Source organism: Paroedura picta, chromosome 10 (assembly GCF_049243985.1).
Source record: "Paroedura picta isolate Pp20150507F chromosome 10, Ppicta_v3.0, whole genome shotgun sequence".
Lineage (NCBI taxonomy): Eukaryota > Metazoa > Chordata > Lepidosauria > Squamata > Gekkonidae > Paroedura > Paroedura picta.
This window is the reverse complement of record NC_135378.1, coordinates 63,746,990-63,768,104: the sequence shown is the minus strand read 5'-3', so window position 1 is coordinate 63,768,104 and position 21,115 is coordinate 63,746,990. Positions and strand designations below refer to the sequence as shown.

General features: G+C 40.1%; 1 protein-coding gene across 1 annotated transcript in view; it reads left to right on the top strand.

The window, feature by feature from the left end:
* The window catches only part of LOC143819185 (bifunctional heparan sulfate N-deacetylase/N-sulfotransferase 3), a 71,421-nt gene extending 51,458 nt beyond the window's left edge, over positions 1 to 19,963 (top strand). Inside the window, exons 7-14 of the mRNA XM_077300458.1 lie at positions 6,712 to 6,894; positions 7,361 to 7,457; positions 8,392 to 8,515; positions 10,182 to 10,356; positions 11,102 to 11,272; positions 12,233 to 12,342; positions 14,999 to 15,101; positions 16,642 to 19,963. Coding sequence (XP_077156573.1) covers positions 6,712 to 6,894; positions 7,361 to 7,457; positions 8,392 to 8,515; positions 10,182 to 10,356; positions 11,102 to 11,272; positions 12,233 to 12,342; positions 14,999 to 15,101; positions 16,642 to 16,761 — 1,083 coding nt within the window. The 3' untranslated portion in view covers positions 16,762 to 19,963. The remainder of the gene's footprint in view (positions 1 to 6,711; positions 6,895 to 7,360; positions 7,458 to 8,391; positions 8,516 to 10,181; positions 10,357 to 11,101; positions 11,273 to 12,232; positions 12,343 to 14,998; positions 15,102 to 16,641) is intronic.
* Positions 19,964 to 21,115: the final 1,152 nt, after the last annotated feature.

The window sequence follows — 21,115 nt, the reverse complement described above, 5'->3', positions numbered from 1 at the left end:
AAACACTCAATTTACTGCACTGGCTTACATATGACTCCTGCTGTCATTATTAAACTAGAGGCAAAGCCTGTTCAGGAATAAAATGGGCAGCACTGTGCACTGCTGTACTGTGGTCTTCCTGGGTGTTGCTCTTCTCCTGTTCCCCACTCAATCTTGAGATCCAGCATTTATTTATTTGTTATATTTATATACCACCCTACCTGAAAGCTCAGGGTGGTTTACATCAAACAGGAACAATACAAATAACTCAGCTTATAATAATACAATAATAACAATAACAACATTATGGAACAATAAAACACTGGAGAGAACAATAGGTCAGTGCTTACTGATGGCCCAGTGGGGTGGGTGAGTCTGCAGTGATGGTTGTAGGAGGGAGGCTCAGGGGAGGGGCCAGCACCTCCATGAAGGTGAGAAGACAGAAGGAGGTGGGAGGGAACTGGGAGTCTGGATGGAGGAAGTCTCTGGGGGCCGGAGTGGAGGCCACATGGCTAGCAGAGGTAAAGGCACTACCCTGGAAGTCTCAGGGGGTTGGGGCAGAGGTCACAATGTAAGCCCAGGCACTGGCACTGTCCTCCAGCCCGGAAGAGCCTGGAGCCCTTCTGGGAGAAGAGATAAGGAAGGAGCAGGGAGGACTCTTTGTGTGTTTGTCTGTGTGTCTGGGGGGGGGGGGAAGAGACTTGGGACTAGGTTGGGGAAGAAAGAGGAAAGGAGAGAGAGGGGAGGGGGAAGTGGGGAGGGAAGCGGTTTGTGTGTGGGTTTTTGTGAGAGAGGGAGAGGGGGAGGGGGATGGATTAAAGAGCTCCAGAGCAGGTATGTGAGAGCCTGGATGTCACTACTTTTATTTATATGACTATCAGTTGCATCTGAGAACACCATGGAGTGTCTTTCAGCAGGCTCAACTGGCTGTGGCCATGACAGGGCAGATGGTGCCCTGTGTGCATGGGGCTCAGATAAAATATTTTTAAAAAGCAAATTGTAAAAGTACTTAAGTTCAGAGTGTCCACAGCTTCTATTTGCCCATTCCTGGGTATGTTGAAACTATGTATTTATTACACATATATCTACTTTTCTACTGTTTCTATAAGTTTCCAGAATGTGTTTCAGGGAGAAAGTAATGCAATTCTGCACTATACACTTGAAGTTCCGAACTGGAGCCAGCCAGCAGCACCCTAAAGCATCCTTCCTATGCAGAGTAGATTCACTGGACCCCAGTTTGAGAAAAGCTGCACGCTGGTGGCATAGCTGGGAAAAAAATGTTGGAACAAAGTGAAAGCTAAGTGAAGCGCCTGTTGCTTTGGGGGTGTTTAGAACAAGCAAAGGTCTAAAGGAAGATTTTTTGCCATTTTGATTTTGAGCTTCAAGATAATTGGTGCCCACAGAGTTTTGTGCAGCAGGAAAACAGCTGCACTGGGAAAACAATCCCCCATTCTGAATATGATGGGATTGAGAAATGTCCCTAGTTATGGGTCAAGCATATTCTAAACGGCTGTTCAGAATATTTTCTACATTTGGTTTCCTTCCTTATGAAGACTGTTGTATTCCAGAAAAGGTGCAGATTATGGGGGGGGGGGGGAGGATAGGCATATTAGACTGAAATAAATTCAATGCTGAAATGCTTTCATAGGAACACTTTAAAAGGAAGCTGAATGTAATAATGCTGGCTCTTGTTGCTAAAAGCTGCAGTTTGAAGGGACAGCAGGAAAATTAGTAGAATTCAGTAGGTTCTAAAAGGGAAAGGGGTGATAAAGGTTATGCTTTATCATGCATTTGCTTGAGACTAAATAGGCCGCATGTATTCGCTGGAAAATTGCTAAGAAATACAAGATTGTATATAGGACATGTGTAACAGGACTATCATAAAATCTGCCATTGTTCTTAAAAGCCATATTAAAATATTACCCTCTTATAAAACCGTCTACATTTTGTCACATATCTGAGGAAGTGAACTCCAATTATTACTCCAGTTCATTAGACTTTAAGGTCCTGCTGGACACTTGCTCTTTTCTATTGGCTCTGCTATAAAGCAAAAGACATGGTTAACTAGACTTGTTGATTTTTAGGATCCTGTCCAGCTCTTAAATCTGCATTATCTGTCATAAAAATGCGGAACATTTTTAAAAAAAACGAAAGACTTGGTTTCAGTCAACATGGTCTGAAACTGATGTTTTTTGATGTCTTTGTACCACAAATCATTTTTATAATAAAAAGGAGACAATGTGGTAGCAAAATAGAATCTCATGTCTGTGTGCACTTTCTTTCCTGCCCTGATAGTGTATCTTATACTGAAGATGATTTATTATGATCTATTCAGTCCAGTTTTTTCAAACCTCACTGTGTAACGTTCTTAGTATTATAGTGAAATTCCCTTCAGGGGAAAAATAATACATATTTTTTCCCTGAACTGCTAACCTTTTCAAGTTCTCTCCCTCCCCCCCTCCCCTCCTTAGTGCAGAGCTAACATTGTTGGCAGGCAAAGAATTGCCAGGAGGTGAACTGACATTATAAATGTCAGAGGTCGGCACAGGTGTGTGTGGCGGGGAGGGGGGGGGGAGAAACTGCTGAAAAATCAAGCTTACATTTTTGTGGGAAAACTTTCCAATTATATCTTTGTTGAAAACAACAGTCCAGTTTCTGAACTGCTTATGGTTTCAGGACTGAAAGTAATAAAGGAATTTTGAAAAGGTTATACACGAGGCAAAAAAAATACATTATTCCATGCCTGAAGGGGAACACAGACATCTTTTGAAGGTACTTCTTTACAATTCAAGCTTTAAAAGGGGGGACAGTTGTGTCCTATAATTTATAATTCTTTATGTCCCTTTATCCTTTGAGAGTAACAGAACTGAAGCCCCAGGCTTGCATTGCAAACTATGAAGAGTCACAAGGTGACACTCATTAAACAAATGCTCTGTGAAACTATGCTTGTTGTAAATGCTGCTCAGGAAGAAACACAAAAATAGAATTGCAGAGTTTGGGGAGTGGAAACATAGCTTATAGAACAGTATTTTAAAATGCGTGTGAACTGAAAGCTCAAACCCTAGACCCTAATAGAACAGGAAAGTAAAAAAAAACAAGCAAAACAATATACCCTTCTTTCCACCAAGTAGTCTCAGAATTTCCACTTGAAGTAGTCTCAATTGTTTGTAGAATTTGTTTTTTTGTTAAGTTTTCACTTCTAGTGTAATATAGCCATAAACAGAATTAGTTACTTCATTTGGGTGAGTCATATTATTATCCTTATCCATGGTTCCCCTATATATTTGTGAAACAGCCTGGGGGGTGGAACGTGTCCGGCTGTCCAAGTTAGAATAGGGTCCTGCCCCTGCAGCTCCCGCCCTCCATCCCTGGACTCTAGCCTCTTTGCTCTCAGATGCGCCTCAGTACCTGTAGCCAGCAGCTGGTAAGGGGAGAGGGCCCTGGGCAAAGGATGGTGGTGGAGGGCCTGCTAACGATGGCCTCCCGGTCTGCTGGATGCCTACTAAGGAGCTCTGTCCCAGGCCTGCTAACGATCTGGCCAGCCCCCGCCCACCCAACTTGATCTGGCTGCGAGGGGGGCCCTTTCAAGGCCCGTTCTTAGGAACGGGCTTTGAAACTAGTTCTTCATAATAAGATGGCATTCTAGGGAGCAGGTTGTAATAGGTGAACTCAGAAGGAAAGTGTTCTTATGATTGCAGCCTTTCCCTTGAACACACATGAAACTGTCTTATACTGAATATATCCATCAAAGTCAGTATTGTCTACTCAGACTGGCAGCAGCTCTCCAGGGTCTCAGGCAGAGGTCTTTCTCATCACTTACAGCCAAACCTTTTAGCTGGAAATACCAGGGACTGGACCTTCCGCATGCCAATGAGATGCACTACCAGTGAGCCACAGGCCCATTCAAAGTGACTGTACAGGGGGTTGAGTTTTGAACAACAAAATGAAATGTGGATATGCCTTCCCCATAGTGGCTGCTAACTTGTCACCATTTAGGTACCAGGTGAAAGCTTTTCCATTGGCGCAGGTATTTTGTGTAGTATAATGATGCTGTTTTCCTAAACCTTCTTGTTAGAATTCCATGTTTTTACATTGCAGTTTTAAAAGGAGTTATCTAATGTTTTTATATGCTTCATTAGATTATTAATCTGCTGTTTTTAAATTCCTGTTTTAGTGTCCTATTTATGTTGATGAAATGAACTTCTGTAGTTATGTATTTTAAGTTTTGTAAGCTTCCTTGAGTATCTTTTTAATGGACATGGCATCCCATCAATAATCCAAATGAAGAAACAGCCACCACGTGGTGGGAGCTGCGATAGTGCTCGAAGTTAAAGTTCAGTCTACTCCAAACCTATTCATACAAGCTTCTACCAACAACACCCCCCACTTCCCTCCACCAGAGAGAATGTAAATGTCAATAGAAGCTTAATTGCTTCTCTACTGGTTTTCCTCTGTGCAAATTGTTCTGAAAACTAACAGTAAGGGGGTGAATCCATTGAGAGCAGTGGCCCCACCAATTCTCCAATTGCAGAATCTCAGCCAGAGGTTGACCTTTACTGAAGATCAACTAATCTAAATAGTGCAGGAACTGTGAAAGGAAAGAGGAGGCTGAAGAAAGATCTTGGCAGAAGTAACCTGTTAACATGCTGTTTGCCCTCAGAACACTTCTGAGATAAGTATGGCTCCCTTCCTTTTGTATTTCTGGACATATATGATTACTACTCAGAGGACCTTTTATCTTTAGTTATGAGGAATAAACAAAAAAACAAACAAAAAGAAATAAACTCTTCTATATATTCGTGACTTTGCATCTGACATATCTATTAATTTGTCCCACTGAATCCTGACATGGTACAGAAATAACCACTTTATTATTCCAACAGAAATTGGAAATAGATTGAAAACACCATGTCCACAATTACAGAGCCACACTGGACCATGCCACCTTGCTTCCTGCTTTTTCCAACCAAAAAGAAGTAAATAGTAAAGTTGTCATGCACATTCAAAGATTACTGTTTTGCCACTCTTTAGCATAGTTGCTTTCAAAACATCCCTGTCATATAGATCATCTCAGTATTATTCCCATTTGCAGAAGAGGTTGAGTCCCAAATTCTGGTAAGTAGATGATCTCTTAAAAGCCATCAGCACATATTATGAAATTAGTTGTGAATAGCTTTTCTCAGGGTGCAACTCTGCTTAGAACTGCAACCTTCTAAGCCTATTGGAGTCAATGCACTTAGAGGGGTGTTATTCTGTTTAGGATTTAATTGTAAGGTGTGATCCTTCACAACTAAGAATAAATATTTATATAAGGCTGCTCATATAAAGACATCCGGTATTATTAAGTTTGCACTGGAGGGTTCCTCAATCACTGCCAGGTCCTTTTTAGTGCTAAGATTCTATGAACTATATTTTGCTTTTCAATGGATTCATATTATTTGTGTCATTTTGTTCTCCAGAAACATGAATACAACAGTGTCTATTTGCATCTTTTCATCTGTTTTCTCCTCTTGTCCAGCTTTTCATATGTTATTGGCATTGGATGCATCTGTTCAGTCATTTGCAGCAACTGAACATTTTCTAGAAAACATCTAATTGCACATTAATGACTAACTCCATGTCTTATGTCAGCCTGGAGAGCCCAATCTGCCTTCCTGTTGTCTTTATGGGCACCAGGCAGCACAACAACCAGAGCACTGTGATCTTGATCCCCACCCCATTCCCACAACATAGATATTATTGGTGTTCCAGATTTCAGAGGAGGGAAGTGAAATTTGCAAACAGCAGCCTGTGTGAACATGGGTCACTGCAGCCACTGTCCATTTGAGAGTATGGGAACATCATCAAATCGCTTCCATGGCCAAGAAGCAAATCAAGGCAAGAGGAAAAAGATGATGTCCTGTTCACACAAAATGACAATCACACATACTGGGAAGATCACATATAGCATGCTCTCCTGATATGTCATGTGGGAGTATACAACATTTAACAATTGAAAAGAATATTTTATTTTTCCCCTGGAGGCCCCTTTCATACAGGCTCTTTAGAAATACCTGAGTTTCTTAAGGCAAACCAAGCTCCTTAAAGGTTTCACGCAGCTTGAAGATAAATTGCAACAAATACAGATCAAAATAGATTTGAGAAAACCCAGATTAAGTCTTCATTAACTGTGGGAAGACAGGATGTTATCCATTAAAGGTGTGACATGTTTATCTTCAAAAGCCAAAGTGGGTTACAGAATATGTATCAAAGGGGCCAAATTTGCAATGTCTGTCCATCACTGTTTCAAACTGGTATGTTTTTTTTTCACAGTTTTGATCTGCATGTAGCATCTATGTATGCTCTGCCTTGGCATTTCATTAATTCTTCTAGGTGTATGTGTCACATAATCAGTATACTCAATATCCAATTTGAGCAGCACGATCAACAAGTCACTCAGGTGACACATGCACAGAAATGGTTAGCAGGAAATTTCTCCGAGGCATGCCTCGAGCAAGGATGCATCAAATCTGTAAGACTCACAGACTGATAAATGAAAAGGCATTTGTCATCTCCAGTATGGAATAACAAGATTTAAAAATAATTAAGAATGCGGGTATCTTGCTTGCTGTAAACATCTTTATCAGTTTAAAGGGCACAGAATAACATCTTCCCTGTGTCTTCACTGCCATCTAGTGTTACAAAAAGCAGTCCCCCCCAAAAAACACACACACCCTATCTTTTGTTTTAAAGGTCAGTATCTTCATGACTCACTTGTCCAACTATGGGAATGATCGCTTGGGTTTGTACACATTTGTCAATCTGGCCAATTTTGTTCAGAGTTGGACCAATCTGAAGCTGCAGACTCTGCCTCCAGTTCAGTTGGCTCACAAGTACTTTGAGCTGTTCCCTGAACAAAGAGACCCTCTATGGCAGGTAAGATTATTAAAGAGGAATATGACGGGGAGTACTGCAGAGGGCGATTTTTTAAACTTTCTGTGCCATCAAATTATCCTAAGTCAAAGGTTTTGTATCCTAAGTCAAAGGTTTTGTATCCTAAGTCAAAGGTTTTAAAAATGTATTTATCTCTATCTGGTTAAACACATACTTGGATCGCTGATTAACTATTATAAATATAGTAGTACTTTTAATTGTTCCTTAGTTTCCCCTTTCTAGCTCTCTGTTTCCGAATAAGATATTTCATACAATAAAAAAAGGTATATATTAAAGATACAAAACTGTACTTCCTTCTAGATTTAAGACAGAATAGAAAAAAGAATGTACAGAAAGGAAATTCTTTTTTTAAAACCTTGCAGTTAACATGTCAGATCTGTTGACAGTGAGGACGCTGGACAAAGCCAATAGTTGCAATGGGGTTTTTATTTTCCCTTCCATAATTTAGAATCCCTGTGATGACAAGAGGCACAGAGATATCTGGTCCAAAGAAAAAACTTGTGATCGTTTACCAAAATTCCTGGTTATTGGACCTCAGAAAACTGGTAAGAGCATATTGTACTTTAAGGAGCTTTGTAAACAAAAGACAATCTAGCAATTGCAGTGAATTAGGGATTATCTGCACTGTTACCTCAGTGAGCCAATATGGCACAAACTTGCATGCTGACATTTCTATTTTGTATTTGTTACTGAATTCTAAAAAACTATACCATATCAAAAAGACTGCCCTAAGCTGGCCAAATATTGTGTTATATACCGATCCAGTATCTGTGCCTCTGGGGAGACACTTGCCTGCCACTCTATTATATGTTTGTTTTGTTTAAATATCAGTGGAAATTTCACAATTCTAAAGTACTAGAGGCAAAGCCTGTTGCTCCCAGGAAAACCATGGACTCTAGGAAGCACACCCACACTGTGTCCTTCCTGGCAGCTGTGTACATGGCTAAAACTCCTGCCCACCCCTGAACTCTTGAGGGCCAACTCCAAACCTCAGGAAACATTACTGACCCAGGAGTCACCATCCTCCAGGTACAGCCTGCAAATCTCCTGGGATTTGGAGGTCAGCTGCAGTCTATAGAGATCAGCTCCCAAGGGGAAAATGGCTGTTTTGGAGGGGGGACTCTGCAATGACAAGTCATCACCAGGCTCCTGGAGATGAAAAGGCTTGCTCCTTTAAAGTAGTGCACCTTCTTGCAACAGAAATGGGTGACTTTTCAAAGATGTTCAGTGTAGACACTGCTGATCAGCTGCTGCTTAAATCAGATTCAGTTCAGCAATGACCCAAGGAAACTTAATTCAGATACTACTTGTTTTTGTTCATTAAGGAGAGTTTTCTTTATATAGGGTTCTGCAAGCTTTTTAAGTTCCCTGTTGGTATAAATTGGGTGATAATTTGAAAAGTTTTAAAACAAGGGGCTTATTTCTGAAATCAGGATCTATTGTTTTGTTTCAACTTCTGGGCTTTTGTTCTCTTTACAGGCACAACTGCTTTGTATTTGTTCCTGATTATGCATCCTTCCATCATTAGTAACTCCCCCAGCCCCAAAACCTTTGAGGAGGTACAGTTCTTTAATAGAAATAACTACCACAGGGGGATTGATTGGTAAGATGGGTTACAAGTATAAATCTAAAAATTTTCATATTGTGCTCAATACAAAAAAAATGGCATGACCATACCTAATGTGAGTGCTAATTTGCAAACTAAAATGGACTAGAATTGCTCTTCTAAAAATCAAGTGCATGCAAATATAAGAAATATCTGGTCAAATGCTTATAGACCTCCCTTTGCTGACAGGAAATATATGTAAATCTTCAACAGTGAAACATTTCTGATGTTCCGAGATGTCAGACAATATACTTTGAATGGAAATCAGCCACTTTTTAGACAGCTAAAGTTCTGAGTCTACAGACAACTGTTTAACCAGTTTGATATTTGTTTAACAAGGTAGTAAACCGAAAAGAGGCACTGCTGTGTTTCTTTGATTTCCATATAAGTTGTTGTTTCTTTATAAAGATTACATACAGCAAGAACGTTGGTCCACCTAGCTCTTAAATTAAGCTGACAATTGTTTTCAAGAGTCTCAGGCAGAGAATGGTGTTTCCCAGTGCCTGCTTCTTGAAATCCACCAGTTGGGAGTGTCCAGGAGCTAGCTTGAGACCTTCTGTAGCCACTAAACCATGAGTTCTGCCACCAAACAACAGCTGTTCCCTTCATTTTATAGCCTATGGTTAAAATCCTGGGAGAACAAACATGATAGCCTCAGGAATAGAAAGATTTTTAAAGGGATTAGATATATTCATGAAGAATAGGTTCACGATGATGACTGGGGAATCTTCAGGTTCAGAGGCAGAATCCCTGTGCCAGGAGTCAACATTAGGGAATGGCCTCTACCGTTATGTCCTGTTGGCCCTTCAGAGGAACCGGTCGGCCATTGTGTGAGACAGGATGCTAGACTAAATGAACTACTGGTCTGGTCCAGAGTGACTGTTCTTATGTTCTCATGTGAGAGTAACCACTTTACCACTACTTCATGTGTATCACCCGTATTACTCCTCAGCAGAACCAGAGGCAAATGGGTACATCCACAACCATTTCCTGAAATGTTGCTAATTCATTTTTTGTAAGGTTTGCAGCAGGATAGGGAAAATCAATAGAAGTCATTCTTTTCACTCTCAGAAAGGGACCCTTGGATCCAATACTATGAGATTTCTCAGACATTATTTCTAAGGGCAAATCCAAACTGTCTACCATGGATTCTAACATTTAGCAAGTCTAATACTGGACAGCCTATAGCTCTGTCAGTGGATCAATATGTCTACAGTGGTGAAAGCAGACACAGAAACTAAGTATCTATTGATTCCCAGGCAATGGCATACATTGTTCACCCTAACTAGGTTTGCTAGATGTCAGAGTTCATAACAGACAGTTGTTCTTTTCTACCACTACAGCCTGAAGCAAAGGCACCTTAAGACAAGCCTACATCTAATACAAGACAACTCACTCAAACCAGATTTCCTTCTCTAAAGTCACTATCAAAGATAAGACCAAATGAATAGAGAGAGAAGGTGCCTTTGTAAACTTTTTTTGCTGTTTAGCAAACAAACTCAAAAGTTTGCCTGTTCAACAACAGCATCAATGGCTTCAAGCGTATAAAAATATAATGAGTGTATTGTGTTTGCTAGGAAAAAATATGTCTTCGACATCACTTCATTTATGCACAGTGCTTATGACTTTGAAACAGTTCTAACTGAACATATATTTTTTGTAGGTACATGGAATTCTTTCCCGTGCCATCTAATGTCACTACTGACTTTCTCTTTGAGAAGAGTGCTAACTATTTTCATTCTGAGGAAGCCCCAAAGCGAGCAGCTTCTTTGATTCCCAAGGCAAAAATCATTACCATTCTCATTGACCCATCAGATCGAGCGTACTCCTGGTATCAGGTAAAAGATTTCTAGCGGCCAGGTTCTACATTAATATGCAGTAATTTGGCCCTGACCTGAATGGTCCAGTTTCATTAAATCTTGGAAACTAAGCAGGATTGGCCCTGGTTAAGATGGCCCTGGATGGAAGACCACCAAGGAATTCCACCGTCACTACACAGTAGCAGGCAGTGGCAAACCACCTCTGAACATCTCTTTCCTTAAAAACCCTGTGGGGTTGCCACAACTCAGCTGCTGCTACTTGATAACACTTCCCACCACCATACCAAATGGTTTGGGCTTGCTTTCTTAACAGGGCCATTCTATTTACTACTAAATCATTTATAAATGAACATTTTGGAAGATGCTACTTGGTGATCCTTTCTTCTAAAGTTTTTAGTTCAGATTTCATGTTTAATAAGCTTCTGCATAATGAAAAGATACTGTCTTGGTTTCTCGTGACGAATTCTGGGCATACTAGACAGGCTCTGCCATGGAATGCACTTGTTCTTCAGTTAGCATGTGTATTTGCACAAGGGCTCACTTTAAAACATTGACCTCAAGCAAACAGATGTCTTAGAAGGATAGGAACTTGTACTTTGTCGCAGAGGATTCTAGTACACACAGAAGAATTTGTACATGGGATCCAAGCCATTGTTCCCTATGGTTTAATTCAATATTTTTTCTTGGTGAATATTTCTTTTAAGACTGTAAGCTTGCCACCCTGCATAACAGTCTTTGTTTCTTCAACGTACTATTTTTCCAGCATCAACAGTCACACAAAGACCCTGCTGCTCTAAAGTTTACCTTCTATCAAGTGATCACTGCTGGGCATCATGCTACAGCAGAGCTTAAGGCTCTCCAGAAGAAATGTCTAATACCTGGATGGTATGCCACCCATATTGAAAGATGGCTAGCTTACTTTCCACCTTATCAGGTGAATAACAGTGATCTATGAAATATATCCCATACCTATGTGAATGAATATTGTTTGCTTTGGTTTCCTCTTTGCTATGGAATATTGCTCTTTGCTTCTGAATGTAGAATGTCAGTATGTTCAACACAAGCCATGTCTGAATGGTCATTTGGACCTTTTGCATATCTTGGGTAGCAGAGGCTTCATTATTAAAACATCTCACTGAATTGATCAAGGGATATCAGTAACATTTGAGCAAGGCCTTGGCTTAAGAGGCCACAGTAACTTTTATTCTCAGTCTGTATTTAAACCTTTTACCCCAGTGGGGTCCCAGCAACACTGAACTGCTTGGCAAGATTTTATGTGAGGAATCATTATCAGTTTCCTTTTTGATGTTGTTAAAAGATAGTGTCCAATACAAACTGTAAGCGATTCACTGTTAGTCAGCCAGTATAGACCTAACATGAAACTTGATTTCTTCATTCTGTAATCCAGTTGATTCTCCTGAGAGTTGTTCACCTGCGATGATCATCACAGAGGATAAAAAGCAATTAAAGAGTTGATCATGCCCAGAAAAAAATGAATTATCGGTTCTGCTTTTGACATTAGTTGTCACCAGACTAACTGATAAGGGGAAAACACAGCCACGTTTCATTGCATTTTTCCGGGCAAATCACGTTCAGTTTCCTACTGTTAGATTTAATTTCTCCAGGTTCTTTAGCTTTATTTCTCTATCATGATGGGTGTCCCGAGCAGCCTCCAATTTAATATCATTTCAGATTTAATTAGTGAGCCATTTACCTCTCTCCTAGATCATTAAATATGGTAATAAATATGAATGGACTTATTATCAATCCCTGGGGCTCCTTGTCTCCTCATAAAAACTGAGTTTCAGATATGTGTGTGTGGGGGGGGAGTTTGAAGTTTGACGTATAATGAATTTTAAATACATTATTCATGGCTGACTTTTTTTCCTTGCAGTTACTAATTATTGATGGACAGCAACTGCGAAATGACCCAGCTATCGTTATGGACGAAGTGCAGAAATTTCTGGGAGTTACTCCTCATTATAATTATTCAGAAGCCCTGACGTGAGTTAATTCAGTGATTTATTTAACTTGGTATGGAATAATAGAAAAAGAAGCTATATGACCATTTTTGGCAGGGGTGGGGGGAATCAAACATATAATTTTAGTAGAAAAAAGGTTTCGTAGAAAAAATGTGAGACATTATCAGGCTGATAAGCGTCAGCCAATTAATCCATAACAAGGCTGTATACAACCCTTGAGAAGAAATATTATTTCTTGTGACTTGGGCTCTCAACAAGCCTATGGTGAACCCCTTTGGAATGGGCACCAGGCGGAGAAAGCAAGGACTGCCTTCTGGCAATTGGTTCTGCCTTTTGTATGGACAGAAAGAGTGGAATGCCTTTCCACTTCTTTGCTCAGCAGCAAAAGATTCACCATCTTGAAGTAGGAAGGACAAGAGCTGCTGTTCTTTTAACTTGCTAGAAAGCCACAACAATGGCCAGTGTCAGGGAAACAGCACCCACTGTGTAAGCCATAAATAGTCATGTACACAAAACCATTGGGATTCAAACATTTATTCACTTGCCCTTAAAATGAGATTGATAACCTTAGCCTGCTGCTTTGTGTAAGGTGCCCACTGCCTGTTTTCATCAGACAGTCTCAAAAAAGAATGGTGTTCGTTCCCAGACAGTTCTGTGTTTAATGCCTCTCAGTCAATTGTGCTGTTCTTTTTTCTGTAGACTGCAAGGCAAAACTGACTTTATCTTCCGTGAGATAAAGTCAAGTACATTGTAAAGACACAATGGATCAAATTCATCCCTAGAGTAATTCTATTGAGCCTGAAAACCTCTTTTACACCATAGCCCTTGACCTGGAAGCTGTGAATTATTCCCATTTACATCTAATTCCAGTGTGTTTTTCTTTCCTGCCTACCCTAGGCTGTAGAAAATGATTTGTTAAAAGATTACGGGTCAGAGTAACCCATTCTTCTCAGCTCTCTGATAGGGGTCCAACAAAATTATACTCAAAATTAAACTAGCCTTGTGTGTTCTTCTTCCTCTTTTTTGTAAATGAGTAACAGATACATCGCTTTTGCTTAATCTCATGGTCAGCAAATATTCTGGCCATTCCTGTTGTGGTTTTGTCTCTTGTCTACAAAGCCTGGGAACTAATTAGAAGCACAGCCTGGGAGAGGCAGGCAGGGATGCAGGCCACCGGTGCCACAATGAGGAGCGCTCTTACTCCTGTCAATAAATGCCAGTAAGGCCTGCTGTTGCTTGTACCACCCATGATACAGGTTGGCCCACCCGTAGATTAAGCTACAATATATTACTAAGTAATATTATGTTAATTAATTTCAGTTAACTTCTAAACTTGATTCCTAAAAAAACCCACTTATCTCTTTAGACACAGAATTCACTAATTCTATATGTGATATTTTCCACATATACAATCATGTCTTATTCATATAAACCACTACAAAACACTTTATAGCAACACATCTAGATTTAGTGTTCCTACTATGGCTTCAAGTGGGTAGCCGTACTGGTCTGAAGCAGCACAATAAAACAAAATCAGAGTCTACTAATGCAGTGGCCCCCAATCACCGGGCCGCGGCTCCCTCTCCCCGCCCCCCTCCCGCAGTAAGAAACTTCCCAGGCCGCAAGCAAATCGGCCGCCAAAGCAGCAGATTAGCTTGAGGCCCGGCAAGCTTCTTTTTGTGGAAGGGAGGGGAGAGGGAAGCAGGGCCACCGGCGCAAATGCGCATGCACGGAACTGCCGCACATGCGCGTTTGTGGCTGCAATGTGCTATCTGTGTGTGCTATCTTGCTTCAATGTTGTGCTTCAATGTTATGTTGACCCTATGAATTAATGACCTCTTAAATGCCTTGTAATTAACAGCCTTGCTTATGCCTTGCAAACTGAAGATCCATATGACCGCCATTATCGAGTCAATCTATCTCATGTAGGGCTATCTTCTTTTCCTACATTCAGCTTTCCCTAGCATTACTGTCCTTTCCAGCGAGTCTTGTATTCTCATAACATGACCAAAATACAATTGCCTCAGCCTGGTCATTTTAGAATCTAGGGAGAATTCAGGCTGTATTTGATTTAGAGCACGCTTCTTTGTTTGATAGTCCTCCATGATATCCATAGAACTCCCCCTCCAACGCCACAGCCAGCCACTGCCACATATTGTTGCCACACTGCCTTTCACCCTCCTTTGCACTCTCTCTCCCACTTGCCTGTCCCATCGAGAAGACAGCCAGCACCATTGCTGTCCACCATTGCTATTCTTGTAGCCAGTCTTGTTTTTATTAACAGAGGGATTGGCAAGCCACTACCTAGCTTCTTTGCTTTATCTGGAGTTGTCTGCTTTCACCTGCTTTTTTCCTGCCTCGTTACAGCTTTATGCTACCGCGGTTGATGCCAAGAGAACAAAGAAGGCAAACAATCAGCCAGTGACTTTCTTGTTCCTTCTGTTAAATAAAAGCAAAACTGCTGTGACTACAGTGAATGGGTACTTGCCTTTGCAGAGGGGATGGGGCAAGGTAGAGCTGGAAGGAGGTGCTCCCGCAGTGTGCAGCTGCAGTATCTGGCAGCACATATGGCCTCTATGCATGAAAAGCCATTAGGAGGCTAACGTGTGAATCTGTGAATGTTGATTTACTAAATTAAGCCTTTCCAGAGTTTTGTCTAAACATACAATATGTTTCAGGTTTGACTCACACAAGGGATTCTGGTGTCAGCTTCTGGAAGAAGGAAAAACAAAATGTCTCGGGAAAAGCAAAGGCAGAAAATATCCTCCAATGGATTCTGAGGTAAATCCTTATTCTTCAGATACGAAATGGGTAAGGTTCAAGCCAAAATAAACTACCTCAATTTCAACGAGGGAAAATTCTAAGTTTGGTTTTGTGGCTTTTTTCATTTTAATCAAAAAGACTAAAAAGCGGTAAACTTTGCTATCTTATACACCTTGAGTTAGAAGCAACCAGCTTTGATAACCAAAAAGGCTATTCTAAGAATCATGGGACCTGCCCTTTAAAAAGCCATGCCTGTATTATGGACAAACTTTGGGTAAGATTGGGTAAAACATCTGGCTGTAACCATGTAATCATATTTCCATAGTGCTCAGAAATGCTTATGGAAAAAGCTGGGTACTGTTACCTTGTAGTTGTTCCAAGTACTAAGTAACTCTAGCCAACTTATTTTTTACCTAAATGTACCAGCTAAAATTAATGTCTATTATTGTCTGTTTAAGGACTGCAACATGTTCTTTATTTTTGTTCCCTTCCTTACAATTACACATTGTAAAGAAGTGAGCAAAAGGCAGTCGTTATGCCTTTGACCCAGAGCATTTTCTTTTCCAGTCTTGGTCTTACTGTTTTAAGGATGAAAGAGGACACATGAGGCATTTATCACCTGGGCTTTGAAAAGATTGTGTGATGTATGCCAGTAAAGGAAAAGGGAAGGGTTTAGCAATCGAGGAAAAATTGCTAATGAGAATGGAGGTTGTTGGGCTGATATACTTTGAGAATCGCTGATCTGGTGCATTTCCATCCTATCTTAATGTGCTCCCCTCTTTTATTTTATCTTAACAGCTATGTGAAGTCAGTTAGACTAATGGAGAGTGATTTGCTTAAGGGCACCCAACATTTTTTGTGTCTGAGTGGGGTTTGCCAGGCAGTTTCATATATTCCTGTTTATAAAGATGCATTGGCTTTGGGGAAACATAAGAAATACCACAGTGGTTGTCCTGTAGTGCACAAATCCTAAATTGTTTATACCATCTTCCTCATCCTAACATGAAAAGTGTTAGATTCCCTAGCAGGGTCCAATCTAATTGAAATTTACACAATACCTCCTTTATTGCATCTTAAACCTGTTGCATTCTTAAGCTTGGCCATAACACATTTTTACCCATAAATCAACTGGTGCATGCATAGAACAGCTGTGGCAATTTCAAAAAAGGGCAAAATTCCACTGACCATCTGTTTGCAGTGAAGTTAATCCTGTCATCCTGCTGCCTCTATTGTTCAGTGGAATTTAATCATTTGGAAAGGGATTCATGCACATCATCCCAATTGTTGGACTGGAAAGGGCCTGGTTGCTCATGCAAACCCTATGAAGTTTGGAATAAATACCAGAAGTCTATTTTCATGCACATATAGACTCCTGAGCTGAACTAAGGAGTATGATTCCCCATCAGTCAATGTTCAGTTCTACATGTGCATTGCAAAAAGAGAGAGGAAGAGCAATATCTTTGAGACCCAGCTAAAATAAATGGAAAGACGAAAGCATTACAGAGATGGCACTGAAGCATTTTACCAAATAACAATATATGCTTTTGTATCCCATCAGTGCAGGGCTTTTCTGTCAAGTTACTACAGAGATCACAATGTGGAATTGTCAAAGCTTTTACACAAATTGGGACAACCCCTGCCATCATGGTTGAGACAGGAGCTGCAGAAAGTGAGATAGCACTGAAGGAAAGCTTGTCAAGAAAGCTTCACTTCACACATCATCAGACCTAAAGCTTCCAAGTAGCTACTTGAAAGCTGTTGGGAAATATATCTCTTCAAAAGAGAAGAAAAGGATTCAGTTTCTACAATATCCTGGCAAGTGAACGGTGGAAATGTGTGTGCTTGAGTGTCACAGATCCAGAAGACCACCATGTTTCCTAACAATATTTGCATATCTGGAAGCAGAGCTAGGGCACAATCCCGTTCATTTCCTTGGAGCTAGCATAAGAGAACATTGAGTGGACTGAGACTGCTGCTCACACACAGGGGAAGGTAACAGCAATTGGTATAGGCTTCAAAAGGAAAGCTACACAACTGTCCAAAATCACAGTAATAGTTACAGTTTTATATATTATATATATATATACATATCAGTTTAAGAATATTGTGACATGATGATTTTGTAGCCCACTGCTTGCCCGTTCAGTTTTCAGATTGTTTGAGTACCATGATGTGTCTTATATGTTATTTTTAAAGCTGATGGGGGGGGGGGGATATGTAGCACAAAACACCAGACGGATGCCCAACTTTGCAGTCTGATTCAAAGTGTGGAATTAAACATTTAAAGAAGTCATAGAATCACATGCTATTTCAGAGTACAGAGCTGCTGAGAAAATGTACCGTGAGCTACATCTGTAGAAGCACTGCAGAGAAGAAATTACATTATGGATCTAATGAGTATTTCATTGAGGATGGTGGTAGCATTGTATCCTCTGCTTAACAGATGACTGTTGGAAGAGGGAAAGCACTGTCATTGTTGATTCCCCTCTACCCTCATAAATTCAGTACATGCCATCCTCTTGTGCTCAACGATCAAGGCCAGAACTGTGCATGCAGTGAGGGATGCTAGATACAGAGGATTCTCTTTAAGCAGCTTCTCATATGTTCCATTTATTTTCTGTTGGCTTTTAACTGCTGCAAAATCCCGGCAGGAACAAGATTTTACAAGGGCATTGCATAGAATAAATAAGAACAAATGCAAAGGAACCAAGTAGGTTTTATGGCTTGAATCCTGTGAACAGGCCTTGTGTGTGCTGGACAGCCCCTGCCATAGAGGATACTTCCTCTTCAGCTAGCACTTTCATTTCCGCAAGAACTGCAGTTTTTAGTGAGCAGAGAGTATCTAATGCATATGGGACTTGCTCAAACCAGTATGTTAGGTGGGGGAGTATGATACAAATATTAAAAGTATCATAAGATTGTGAAAACATTTATCAGTACAAGAGCTGTAGTTATTTTAGCCAACAGCTGTTTTTTAAAAGCATTCTGATTTTTTTAAGCCATTTGACTTGGGGAAAGATTCCACAGCCATAAGATGGTAATAAAAGTAGTAGGCTTAAATATGAACTGCCTTATTTATGCCAATATTTGTTCTCCTTGCCTGAATCTGTGTTGCTGATTGAGAAGACTCCATCAAATCAAATTTATTTTACGGTTTTTAATATGTGTGAAAATTTTCACCAGGTAAGGAAATACAGTGTATATATTACATTTTTAAAAAACATAAAATTAATATAACAAAACAATTAAGTTGAGAAATTGCCAACAAAATTTTTGATTGACTACAGTGATGCTTTGAAGGACTAGAACAATGAAACTTCTAGGAAATGCTAGTTAATATTACAAATCAAATTGACTATACTGATATTTGAGTCAGAATTATATGACTGGATCACTAACTGATATACCAAGATATTCAAATTAAAGGAATTATTATATACTTTTTTCTGTGCTACACATTTTTCAGTTCCCACTTTTTTCAATGGAAAAAGTATCTCCCAGTGAACTCAGCACACAGAATTGACCAAATTGTGCCCCATTTAGAAAATACTACATGGATAAGGAAGCCTCTTTAGCCATTAACACTCCTGTTTTTACAACATGAAAATTAACGCTACCTGCAAGAAGAAAAAGACCTGTTCCAGGATTACTATTGTATCCCTGACATTGCTGCTTTATTACAAAAATGTAAAATTGTATATGACATACACTGTATGACATGACATACACTATGTTTTTCATCTATGAAGAGGGATTCCCTGCAGCAATCTGGTCACTTTGTCCAGCATCCTACAACACAGAGCTGTAGGAGCTTCCTTTGAAGGAATAGCTTATGTGTTCTAGAGAAGTCTGACATTCTTTACTAAGAGGATGGTAATGGTACTTCCTTGAAAGGCGAGTTGAAATACACTATGGATGTTCCTTTGGAAAGGATACATTCAGAGAAGTACTGGCATTCAGAGAAGTACTGGCTGTCTTCCAGGCCAAGATCTCAATTCATGTGGGCCAGTGGTGAGATCCAACTGGTCTGGCCTCTGCCCACATAAACTGAGGTTAAAGAGGACCATGGCTGTCAAGAATGAAGTACATAAACGTCCAAAGTTCAATTCATGGTAGCTGGGATCTCTAGTTGAACACTTGCAGGTGCTAAACCTTTCTGTGATGCCAGCTAAGAAGAGCACTGAGAAAGGCAGGCCAATGGTTTGACTCACTGCCTCTTATGTTCATCAAGTATACCTTAGAATATGCCCCTGGATCCTTTGCGATGCACATGGGTTCTATGACAAACTAAGAGGTTCCTCAGCAGACAAATGGGAGAAAGATTCATTCCCTAAAAGCAGAAAGAGCATACCTCTGAAGCATCCAGATATTCACACAGGTATTCACTACAACAGATAGCTCCATCAAACTGTTTCTTTACCTCTTTTAATGTATTTTTTTGTGAAAACCCATGGATACAAGTTTGAATGCAGGTTGTCCCAAACCACTGTTACAGTAAAAATCAATGGTATTATTTGTTTTCAGAATTAAACATTTAAAGGGAATAAACATTAAATGAAGGCAAACAACTGGAAGTCAGTCAGTCTGAACAAATACATGTGCTTCTGCTTCAGCAATTGCCAACATAATAACAAATTAAACTAATTTCCAAAATATATTGTACAGACTATACTTTATTATTGCTTTAAAATGTGAAGCTTCCTCAGGAAGAGCAAACTAGATATTTCAGTGTTTATAGATGTAATATTATTCTCATTCACATTGAATGAAAATTGCTGGAAATGTTTTTCCCCCTGAAATTTTCTAAATAAAATAAAATTAGACATTCCGATAGTGGCATGATTTCTGCTGTGCAACAATAAACTCTGATAAGAAAACAACTTTGCCACTTGGTAGTGACTTTATTCTATTGCAGATTCTTTCACTGTGTTTTCCAGAATTTATGGAATCTTGACATCATGATAATGCTCTACAGAAACAAGAGGTGGGTTGTTCTTTTAAGCTGCCTGCTGTTTCCCTGTGAATCACATTATTCTGTGTGGCTCCTTCTTTTATAGCCTTGTCATTTACCTTTTATCTTAGGTGCCAGCATTTTTCACGTGTGCTGTAGTAATGCTTCCATACTGTTGCGATAAAGGGAAGCAGCAATGAAACTTACAAAAATTACTTTGAACAGTCATATGCTATACATTAAAAAAGCCTAGCGCTTTACGCTGTCAGAAGTGAGAGATGCGTTGCCTGAACAGTTTCGACAGCATCACACGGGTATAAGCCATAGTAGTAAAGATCATACAGAAGGCCCCATTTCCAGGTATGATTTTATGTCATAATTGCCTGTTACAAATAAGGGCTTTTGTTTCACTGAAAAACAACCACCACCAATATCCCTCCAGCTTCTCTTCTTTCCCTTTCCATAACATCTACCCAAACTAAACAGACCGCATGGAACTGGATGGAGCAATGCTCTGGTTCTGTCTAAGGCAGCTTGTGTCTGTATCAGTGGGCAGCTGGGTGTGGCAGGGGCTGCCATGTGACCCAGTGCTGCCATGCATTGCATTTTCTTTTGTGGCACGCTAATGAGGGAGTCAGGAAGAGGAACTGGGAGACTATTCTTCCCAGGATGTTTTTCTGTATCATCAGTTCTGACTACAAAGCACATTTTTCAAAGTGACGCAGCAGTCCAAATGACTTGCACATTGTCCACCTTCTGGGCCACTGCGATACCCTGAACTTTTCATTTTTTTCATTTGTTTGGTCTTATCAAAGTGAGCAGTTCAGCTAGTTTGGGACTGTATGCACCGGTGTTGGGTTCAAGGTTTCCATATCTAAAATGCAGTACAACAAAAACACTGCAGGAGCTCTAAGAAGCCTATTTGGATGAACAGAGAACTTCAAGAGGAACTAAGAAAGAAAAGGAAAATGTTCAGGAAATGGAGGGAAGGACAGAGCTCTAAAGAAGAGTACCTACAGGTTACTAGGCACTGTAGATCAATCATCAGAAAGGCCAAAGCTGAGAGTGAGCTAAGATTGGC